A 12,110-nucleotide genomic window follows, 5' to 3' on the forward strand; every position below is an offset into this window, starting at 1 on the left:
TGCTTCATTGGTAAAGAATCAATTTGGTTCAAGTTGTAACAAACATTTTTCTTATTACGATATCCTAAAAATAGTTTATAATGTAAGTCCACGAAAACCCAATTTTTATCTCTTCCTCTCTTTCTCTTTTAGTTATTCAATTAAATAAAAAAAACAAGTCTTTTTAATTGAAAGTAAGGAGCGACATTAAAACTTAAAACGAGCAGAAATTACCCCGTATATGAAAGGGGCTGTCCCCTCCTCACCGCCCCGCTTTTTACGCTAACGTTTGACTCTTTCTCTCAACTCTACTTTTTAAAACAGTAAAAACTTTAGCGTAAAGAGCAGGGCGTTGAAGAGGGAACAGCCCCTTCCTATACGGGGTAATTTCTGCTCGTTTTAAGTTTTAATGTCGCTCCTTACTTTCAGTTAAAAAACTTGTTTTTATTTAATTTCTGAACGTTTTTTATTTAATCCATGTTTTGATTTCGGCTCTCTGCGGATGAATAATTAAAGAAAAATTTGCATATTTATTTATTTGGCTAAATGGCTTTCCCATAGTTTTGATCGAATGATTTTGAGAAAAAAGGAGGGGAGAGGAGGCCCAGTTGCCCTTCGATTTTTTAGATGCTTAAAAAGGCAACTAGAACTTTTAATTTTTTACGAACGTTTTCATTAGTAAAAGACAAACGGAACTTACGAATTAGCTTACGTAACAAATTTCTATATTCGTATGTTTTTATTACGTACATGAGAGGGTTCGCCCACTCGTCAATACCTCACTCTTTACACTAAGGCTTAAATTTGTTCCCCTGAATCACAAAGGCCATAGAATAAATAGTTAAAATTACTAAAAATACCTTAGCGTAAAGAGTAAGGTATTAGCAGGAGGTTAACCCCTTATATGCGTAATATTTTCTGTTCGTTTTAAGTTTTAATGCTACTCCTTACTTCCAGTTGAAAAAACTTTTTCATATTTATTTTTTCATTGTTTTTTTAAATAATGCTAGAAAATGCTGCACCCTCTTCATGGAAATCTTCTTTCCCATGACAAATTCCTCCATGGAAAGTTTCCCCCGCATAACCCCCTCTTCCCAACCTCTCCTCCCAACCAAAAAAATCCCCCTGAAAACGTCTGTACACTTCCCAATAACCATTACTATATGCAAACACTGGTCAAAGTTTGTAACTTACAGCCCCTCCCACGGGGACTGTGGGGGAGTAGGTCATCCCCAAAGACATAGTTATAAGGTTTTTCGACTATGCTGAATAAAATGGCTATCTCAATTTTGATCCAACGACTTTGGGAAAAAAATGAGCGTGGGAGGTGGCCTAGGTGCCCTCCAATTTGTTGGTCACTTAAAAAGGGCACTAGAACTCTTCATTTCCGTTCGAATGAACCCTCTCGCAGAATTCTAGGACCACTGGGTCGATACGATCACCCCTGGGAACGCATCCGTGATTTGTCTTCTGGCAAAAAAAATACAACATTCCACATTTTTGTAGATAGGAGCTTGGAACTTGAACAGTAGGGTTCTCTGATACGCTGAATTTGATGGTGTGATTTTCGTTAAGATTCTGTGACTTTTAGGGGGTCTTTTCCCCTATTTTCTAAAAAAAGGCAAATTTTTTCAGGCTCGTAACTTTTAATGACAAGGACTAAATTTGATGAAACTTATATATTTAAAATCAGCATGAAAATCTGATTCTTTTGATGTATATTTTGGCATCAAAATTCCGTTTTTTAGAGTTTCGTTTACTATTGAGCCGGGTCGCTCCTTACTACAGTTCGTTACCACGAACTGTTTGAAACACCTCTTCATGCAATTCTTGGAAGTAATTCACATCAAATTAAAAAAAAAAGAAAAGAGAAACTGAAAATAAAGGACAAAATAAGCTAAAAATGTCAAAATGATGTTTTATGTCCTTTTAGTCACCAATTTTATTTTTATTGAAAAACATCTATTTAAGCCCTTTTTTGATAGTTGGGCACGCCAAATTAAGAAAGCAAAATGAAAAATAAACAGAAAAAGGTGTACAGTCACGCCAATTAAAAAAAAAGAAAGAAAAATAAACGGATGAATAGTCAGGACAAAATGCTGTTTATGCTGTTTTTAATAGTTATGCACACCAAATTTTAAAAAAGAAAAAAAATGGGCGAATATTCAGGACAAAGTAAGCTAAAATTGTCTTTGGGAATCAACAGATTCTTGATGTCTAAGTATTCACGGACAAAAAGCACTGTCAAAATTAACTAATTAGTTTTGTTTATTTATTTTCAGGGTTTAACGTGACAACACTGATAAAATCTGGTGTTATATTAAAAATTGCATAATTTTGAAATAAACTAAAGAAAAACCATAGAGCATCTCTGTTTTCAGATATGAATTAATCATAGATTGTTACAAATGGCGAAAAATGACACTTTTAATGTCATTGAAACTTGTCAAATTCTACTGCTTTGATTCTATTTGAAACTATTTTTATAATTTATATTATAATTTGTGTTCATAATTTGTGTCCTTGCATTAATCGAGTTAGTTCTTCAAACATTTTTATTGATTTCTTGGAGGAAAACTGCGAAGTATCTAGGACGAGAGGCGTATCCAGGGAAGGTTTAGGGGGGTTTGTAAACCCCCCCCCCACCCTCCTAATTTTTTTTTGTCTGACTTGGTAAAACGCAACAAAAATGCATAAAAACGAATTTTCGATACATAAAATTTTTTTCGTACCTCCCCCCTCCAAAAAAAATCCTGGCTACAATCCTGTAGTGGACTCATAACTGATCCAAGTTTATCTTTCAAAAAATACGCTAAAACTACTTTTGGGTATGTTTGGTTAATAAGAAGGTTGAAAAATCATTTGCCATATGCTACCTTATGCTTTGATTATTCCTTCGCTTTGATTATTATAGTATCGATTATTGTTCAGCAGCTTATTTACCGTATTTAAAAGCCGCGTTAAACCAATTCAGATTTTGTAAAAACAACCACTAAGTCTTGAAATATTCATCCTGTCACGAATCACGAGTTGCACTTCCAAATAAGTCTTCAACAGTATGGTCATCATGATAAACTTCAATTTCGCAACAGCTTGCTTTTCGAGCGATTTCTGTCAGAAGTGCAACATAAAAGAAGTACTACTCTGAATTTCAATTTGGTAACCGCAAAATAAATATAATACAAAGCAAAATTTTCGTTGTTCAAAAAAATTGTCAAAATTTTTTGGCTTCTTAGAAGTTAATTATTTATTTATTCTCTTTTTTGTGGAAGATTTATTGGAGTTATTTGAATTATCTATTTAGAAAATATATTTCATTTATTCGATTTAATCTTTTTTAATTTTCGTATTCTATAATTTTTTTTCTATGTTTTTATTTCTCTCTCTCTCCCCTCTGTGAGTGATTTCGTACTTACAAAATAGTAAGTGATTCAAATTACAAAAAGTAAGTGATTCAAATTAAAAAAAAGTAAGTGATTTTTTTTAATCGATTGAAGACGTTCTGAGGCATCAAAATTTGCTTCGATTGCTCACAGTAGCGTAGCTGGGGTTTAAGGGGTGGCTTTCCCAGGACGGAGCCTCTGAAGCACCACCAGATTGAGCGTTTTCATCGTCAATACTATGATCAACTTATATTGCAGTAGTTTTAGTGAGGGGGGGGGATAAAACCGAACCTGTCCCTGGGCGTTAAAAACCGTAACTCAGCCTCTGACTACCCTGTGCTTGGAGGGCCGTAGAGATTTAGTCGGTAATTGAGTCCTTTCCTACTAAATTAAAATGAAAAAGCAACTACACCTTTAAAGGATTAAATAAAAAACTAGTTTTTTTAACTGAAAGTAAGGAGCGACATTAAAACATAAAACGAACAGAAATTACTCTGTATATGAAATGGGTTGTCCCCTCCGCAATCCCTCGCTCTTTACGCTAAAGTTTTTAATTGTTTTAAAAAGTAGAATTTTGGCAAAGAGTCAAACTTTAGCGTAAAGAGCGAGGGATTGCGGAGGGGACAACCTATTTCATATACGGAGCAATTTCTGTTCGTTTTAAGTTTAATGCCGCTCCTTACTTTCAGTTAAAAAACTAGTTTCTTTTATTTAATTTCTGAACGTTTTTGAACTAATGCATGTTTGATTTTGGCTCTCCGCACATAAATTCTTTTTTTGGCTAAATGGCTTTCTCTTAGTTTTGATCAAACGATTTTGAGAAATAAGGAGTGGGGAAGGAGGCGTAGTTGCCCTCCAATTTTTCGGTTACTTAAAAAGGCAACTATAACTTTTAATTTTTTAACGAACGTTTTTACTAGTAAAATATATACGTAACTTAAGAACTAACTTACGTAACAAACTTTCATATTCTTATATTTTTATTATGTGTATGAGGGGGCTTGTACTCTCGTTAATACCTCGCTTTTGTATGAGGGGGTCATTCTTTAAGAATGACCCCTGAATCAGAAAGGCCGTAGAATAAATAGTTGAAATTACTAAAAGTACTTCAGCATTAAGGGCGAGGATCTCCTACTAAATACCTCGCTCTTTATGCTAAAGAATTTTTAGAACCCCTCATATGCTTAATTGTCTCTGTTCGTTTTAAGTTTTAATGCTACTCCTTACTTTCAATTGAAAAAACTTTTTCATGTTTATTTTTTCATTGTTTTTTTATAGTAATGCTAGAAAATCCTGAGCCCTTTTCATTGAATTTCTCTTCCCCCATGACATATTCCTACAAGGAAAGATCCTCCCACATAGCCCCCTCCCCTCAACCCCATCCACAAACCAAAAAAAAATCCCCCTGAAAACGTCTGTGCACTTCCCAATAACCATTACTGTCTGTAAACACTGGTCAAAGTTTGTAACTTCCAGCCCCTCTCCCAAGGACTGTGGGGGAGTAAGTCATCCCCAAAGACATTGTTATTATGATTTTCGACTATGTGGAACAAAATGGCTCAAAAGTTTGATCCGTTGGATTTAGGAAAAAATGAGCGTGGGAGGGGGCCTAGGTGCCCTCCAATTTTTTAGTCACTTAAAAAGGGCACTAGAACTTTTAATTTCTGTTAGAATTAGCCCTCGTGCGACATTCTAGGGCCACTTGGTCGATACGATGAACCCTGGGGAAAAAATAACAAATAAACACGCACCCGTGATCTGTCTTATGGTAAAAAATACGAAATTCCACATTTTTGTAGATAAGAACTTAAAATTTTTGCTTCAGGGTTTCCTGTTACGCTGAATGCGATGGTGTGATTTTCGTTAAGATTCTATGATTTTTAGGGGGTGTTTCCCCTATTTTCCAAAATAAGGTAAATTTTCTCAGGCTCGTAGCTTTTGATGACAAAGACTAAATTTGATGAAACTTATATATTTAAACTCAGCATAAAAATCCGATTCTTTTGATGTATCTTTTAGCATCAAAATTCCGATTTTTAGAGTTCCGTTTACTATTGAGCCGGGTCGCTCCTTACTACAGTTCGTTACCACGAACTGTTTGAAAGCTATAACTTCTTAAGCTGTACGTGTTTTCACTCGCCTTATTTCTTTTGGCAAAAGGCTTATATATATATATATATATATATATATATATATATATATATATATATATATATATATATATATATATATATAAGTGAACAAATTATTTGACAGGAAACTAGCCTCCTCACATGCTCCCCTTTTCCCCAAAGACATTTGATCAAAATTTTGAGATAGTGAACTAATTCAGCATAGTTGAAAGGTCAAATAGCTATGCCTTTGGGGTTGACACGACCCCGTAAAACCCGTGGAGAAAGGGCTGTAAGTTGTACAATTTGCGCATTGTTTACATATAATATTGGTTACTGGGATATGCGTACATCCGGATATGCGGTCTGCGGATGGCATGGGGTGATGTATGGGGAGAATTTTGTGAGGAGGAAAGTTTCCAGGGGTATATCCAGTGGAAATCTTCAGTTTTCTCAACTGAAAGTAAGGAGCAACATTAAAAATCAAAACGACCAGAAATTATTCAGATTATGAGGAAGACTGGCCCTTCCTTATCCATCGATCTTTATGCTAAAGTTTAATTTCTTGTCCCAGTTCTTTAAAAAAGAGTGCTCAAGCACAAGGGCCGTTGAAAAAAATGAGAAGTATTTTTAAGAGCTTTAAGACTTGAGCATAAAAAGCAAGGGATGAGGCAGGGGCAGCCCCATCATATACGAAATAATTTCTGCTCGTTTTAAGGTTAAATGTTGCTCCTTACTTTAAGTCATAAAACTTTTGTTTTTTTAATTGATTTGGAATAAATTTCGTCATTTGATCTTGTTTATTTTTTTTGTTTCTTTGTTTTTTCCAGTAACATTTACAAGTAGATCATAAATTAAATATTATGATGAAGGTTATGATTACAATTTAGAATGATTCAATATAAATGTTTATTTTTGTTATTAGAATAAAGAGCTCTGAATGCGTGCCAGATTTGCAAACTGTTCGGGATTTGGCACTGGGACAGCTTTTTTTTGTAAAAGAAAATCTTTACCAGAGGTTCCTCAGGGCTCCGACTTAGGTCCCTCGCGTTTTTTCAAGTGACCAAATTATCTTCACCGTAACTTATCAATCCCCCCGTGCTTTAATGCATCTTTTGATTATACGGCAACTTCATTCACTGAGAAAAATAATAAGGCGTAGATGAAAAATTGGACATTTTTTCCACATTTTCTAATGCAATTCTGAATTACAATTCTAATACAATTCTTGGTAATTCTGAAATTGCCAAGGACAGCGAAAATCGAATCAGAATGGAAAAGGACAAAATAAGCTAAAATTGTCAAAAAATGATGTTTTATGTCCTTTTAGTCGCCAATTTTATTTTTATTGAAAAACATCTATTTAAGCCCTTTTTGATAGTTGGGCACGCCAAATTAAGAAAGCAAAAGGAAAAACAAACAAAAAAGGTGTACAGTCACGCCAATTAAAAAAAAGAAAGAAAAATAAACGGATGAATAGTCAGGAAAATAAACTAAAATTGTAAAAAAACGACGTTGTTAGGTCCTTTTGGTACCCTTTTATACAATTAGTCGCCAATTCCATTACTCCGTAATTACTCCAGAAATTACTCCGTATATGAAATGGGTTGTCCCCTCCGCAATCCCTCGCTCTTTACGCTAAAGTTTTTAATTGTTTTAAAAAGTAGAATTGTGGCAAAGAGTCAAACTTTAGTGTAAAGAATGGATGAATAAAATGGCTATACCAGAATTTTGATCCAGTTACTTTTGGGAAAAAATGAGCGTGGGAGGGTGTCTAGGTGCCCTCTAATTTTTTTGGTCACTTAAAATGGGCACTAGAACTTTTAATTTCTGTTAGAGTGAGCCTTCTCGTGACATTCTAAGACCTCTGAGTCGATACGATCACCCCTGGGAAAAAAACGAATTAACAGGCATCCGTGATCTCTTCTGACAAAAAATGCGAAATTCCACATTTTTCTAGATAGGAGCTTGAAACTTCAACATTAGGGTTCTCTGATACGCTGAATCTGATGGTGTGATTTTAATTATGATTGTATGAATTTTAGGGGATGTTTCCTCCTATTTTCTAAGAAAAGGCAAACTTTCTCAGGCTCGTAACTTTTGATGGGTTAGACTAAATCAGCATTAAAATGCGATTCTTTTGATGTAACTATTGTTATCAATTTTTTTTTTTTTTAGAGTTTCGGTTACTATTGAGCCGGGTCGCTCCTTACTACAGTTCGTTGCCGTGAACTGCTTGACATATATATATATATATATATATATATATATATATATATATATATATATATATATATATATATATATATATATATATATATATATATATATATATATATATATATATATATATATATATATATATTATACATTATATAATAATTTATTATATGATTATTATATTATATAATTTTATACATACATATATATATATATATATATATATATATATATATATATATATATATATATATATATATATATATATATATATATATATATATATATATATATATATATATATATATATATATATATATATATATATATATATATATATATATATATATATATATATATATATATATATATATATATATATATATATATATATATATATATATATATACGATCCTGTATATATTGGAATACTTGGCTATTGATATTTCCAACTTAAAATAGATAATCCAACCTGAGAATAGGGAGAGGGGGGAAGGGGGTTGAATTCCCCCGTGGAGACCATCCTAAAAAACCAAACAACTTATGTACGGAAATCAATTTAAACGCACAAAAATGGGGGCAAAAAAAACTTTTTTCAGAATTTGCACAGAAAAGGCCAAGGAGGGAGGCAGTGAGTATTTTCTCCCAAAATTTTATTCGTTTGCGATTTTCCATAATTTATTGTATTTCTTACAGATAATTCGCCTTTTTTTGTACAATTAAGACACCCATCTCCAGCTAAATAATTCTTGAGTCTCTGCTTTTAGGCAAGCTGCCTTAACATGTAGACTGTATTCCTGTAGAAAGTGGCCAATATCTGCTCATATTAAATTAGTTCCTAACTTGTTGGCAACTCTGCATTATAATTTATATAGCAGTCCAAAGTTGCCTCTGACTCGTTAATTAGCTTTAAGACATGTGTGCCAAAATAGATTCCATTCAAAAGGCGATACAATCAAATTTTCTTTCATTCCATAAGCACTGTGAGTCAGCTGTTCAAAATAAATAACCTTGAATTAAAAATTGAATAGATATTATAGTTTGCTATTTTAATGGCATTTACAACTTTGAAAGGTGTGTTAATCTCAATGTAACGCTAAGTTTTGTCACGAAGTGTATGCTATCTTAATAAAAAATTAGCGGAAGTAATACTATTTATGCAAAATCACACTGAATGAATTTTTTTTATAAGTAAATTTAGTTCTAATAGAATTTAAAAATTCGCGAGAGAGAAACTTAACAGAGATTATACTTGAACAGTCGTCACAATCGTATATTGCGAATTTTAATTACATTTTAAAATTATTTTTGATAAGTGAATGACATCTGAAATGAGTCTACTTTCTCTAAAATGAGGGTGAATAACGTATTTTTACTCTTGTCTATATTTCCTCCCTACATATAAGGCTTGGAAGCTCTTTTTAAAAAACAAATCCCCTTCCTCCCATTATATTAGTTCCTAATCTAGCTGAGGTTCAGGAAACTGTCTTTCTAAAACCGGTATTCCAAGTATTTACTAAGGTAACGAGAGCTGGGGGTGCTAGGACTCCCCCTTGAGTTCTACCAATCAGTTCAATATTCGTATCTATCTTCAGCGGGAGCTTTGAATTTTTCTGTCTAGATTTTGAAGTTATATTTTGTTATATTTTTTTTTTTTAATAAAAAAAAAAATGCCCCTCCCACTAGATATACGGGCTAGATATACCATTCTATACATGGAGGTACGCAGAATTTCGTTGCAGATGGGCTTCACATTTCAAGGCTGAAAAATGTAGGCCTACCCCATATAGGCGAATTGTAGGAGCTGCAAAAATAAATATTGAGAAAATTGTAAAAGCGTCGGGCTTTCTGGGATGTTCCTTCACACGTGTATACGTGATTCTTTTTCCCAACTGAAAGTGTGTATAATTGAGCAGAAAATGTGCCCTCGCAAGCAGGTATTTTGTTTAGGAAGATACCAGCTGTGGACTCAGGGGTGCCAATTGAGAGGGACCAGATTTTGCTTCCTTCTCGCCTATATTTTGAAAAATATCCTTAGCCTCAAGAACATGAAAAATCCCTGCTCCATCCTCCCACAATTTTGAATTAGCACTTTTGCATATACTCTAAAAAAAGAAGATGCTTCTCGCCGTTGGGTATAGTTGATTATTCAATTCCCCTGAAATTTATTGACACTCAAGGGTGTATTAAGGATTTTTCTTCGGGGAGGGTCATATTTTGGAGAAGGGGGGATACAAAAATGCATCAAAAAGTTGTTTATTAGCATTTTCGCTACCTTTTTACGAACCATAGATATCGGGAGGGGGATCGGTATTGGACCCCCCCCCCCTGGATACGGTCTCGCTGACACTGTATAGCCTGACTTCATTTGATTAGTGAGCAGCAGTTGATTGCAGTCATTTTATGGCAGCAAATTTGATGGAGGAACACAAAGGGAGGATGGAGGAGGAGCGTACATAGCCAGTGGCGCACTCAGAAAATAATTAGGGGGCCTGATCGGGGATCCCAGAGCCAACCAAATGAAAACTTTAAAATTCCTTAGAAAAAAAACAGTGCTACTTAAGTATTATATAGGAAACACTCGAGAATTTGAATCGCGGAAAATGAGGCATTACCCGCTTTTCACGGTGATAATACCAGACAATCAGCTACGGCTCGCTGGGAAAATACAATATTTCAATTAAATATTCAGTTGGTATTTCGGTTAGGTTGGTTTAAGTTACGTATTAATACGATGCGCTCTATGCGGCCCTCTTCCATAATTTGTTGTTGTTGTTTTCACAATTTTGCTAATAAAGTATTATATTGTTATCATATTTTGTTTTATTTCATTAGCATTACCCAAATTCACTTCTCGCGTTTCTCGTATAATATTAAAGTACCAAAACGGTATTTTAAGGCATTACTTTAAGTTTACTTTAGCTCTATGAATGCAAGTTTTGAGTAGGGACTAAGGAATGAATGATAAAACCGAGCAGATTATATAAAATTTAAATACAGAATGTATTTTTTATTGAGGGGGGTCAACAGCCCCTTTAGCCCCCCCCCCCCTCCCTCCCCCTTGGGTGCGCGCCTGTACGTAGCTTTGCTGGCCTCAGGCGGCTTGGTGAAGCAGTTAGCTGTTAGTAGCAGTAGTAGCAGTTCAAATAATCTTCAAAGAAATAGAAAAAGGGATAGGGTGGAGGTCAGTGTTGCTAATTCAAGAAATTTTAGGGGTAAGAAATTCTACGATTATTTTAGAGAAGACATAAAAAAGGTATTTTTCAAACTTGAGGGGGCATTTTGCTTGTTTTTTTCCGATTTTTAATGAAAGTGCGGAACAAATATAATTTGTAGCACCTAGGAAGGCAAATACCCCCCTCCAGTTAGAGGGCTACCTTCTAATAGGTAGCCCTCGGCATAGGCAGGAATTTGACAACGCTGATGGATGCTAATTTGGGATTTAGATTAAATCCTGGAAGCAAATTGCGGCCTGAAAATGCCCTTGTGACCCTCCACAGAAAAAAAACCTGATCCTAAGGGTCGAGTCAGTAGAAGCCACTGCTTATTCTGATGGAGCTATTCTATAAGTCTAAAGAATTTACAAAAAAATAGACATTACCTTTCTTCGTAGTATATCCTCATCATCAATACTATCCAAGTCCTGATTGCACGTATCCAAAATTGTCATTTTTGAAACTTAGTTCTTTTCCCGCCAAATTAAACCTGAAAGAGAGCGTTTGAATTTTTTTTTCAACACTAAATCATTTATCTAAAATAAACAAACTTCAGGAAACCGGTTCATGACGAATACAAAATACACTATCTTAAAGCTTCAAAATCGCGTTTCCTAAATAAAGTAGTAACATGCGGGCAGACCTGGGCAGACCACTGGACAGACTTGGGCAGACTCCTCTTCATCCTGGTCAAGGATGTTGGCAGGGGAGCGGCCTCGTGGCCCAGCCCCCTCAAAAATTTTAAATTTGTCCGAATTTCTTAGCTTTCTTATTCAAATTATCGATTAACATTTTCAAAAAAAAATTATCATAAAAAATCCCTGCATGGAAACCTGGTACCAATGATATTCTTTTAACCTTGTAGATACGGTATACATCTACACAGAAACTTAATTCGAAGGGGGGATTAATAAACAGGCAATTTATACAATAAATGGAATATACTCTAAGGTTGTGGTGGGAACAGGCCCAAATGAACCCCAATACATGCCTGAAAACAAGGCCGTATTCAGGGGGTCAGGGTTTACCCCTCCCCCGAATTGTTGTCTGACTTGAAAACGTAACAAAAACGCATATAAACGATTATTTGATGCGTTTTTAGAAGTGATTTATAAACCCCCTTTTTACTTAGACGAACTTTTTACTTCACTGAAATAAAATTAGCAACTTAATTATTGACAGCTGTAACTAGGAGTTTGTGG

General features: G+C 34.4%; 1 protein-coding gene across 1 annotated transcript in view; it reads right to left on the minus strand.

Moving 5' to 3' along the window:
• The window catches only part of LOC136026057 (uncharacterized), a gene marked incomplete at its 3' end in the record, with an annotated part of 84,035 nt that overhangs the window by 59,392 nt on the left and 12,533 nt on the right, over positions 1-12,110 (minus strand). Inside the window, 1 exon segment of the mRNA XM_065702240.1 lies at positions 11,295-11,398. Coding sequence (XP_065558312.1) covers positions 11,295-11,363 — 69 coding nt within the window.

Source organism: Artemia franciscana, chromosome 4 (genome assembly GCF_032884065.1).
Source record: "Artemia franciscana chromosome 4, ASM3288406v1, whole genome shotgun sequence".
Lineage (NCBI taxonomy): Eukaryota > Metazoa > Arthropoda > Branchiopoda > Anostraca > Artemiidae > Artemia > Artemia franciscana.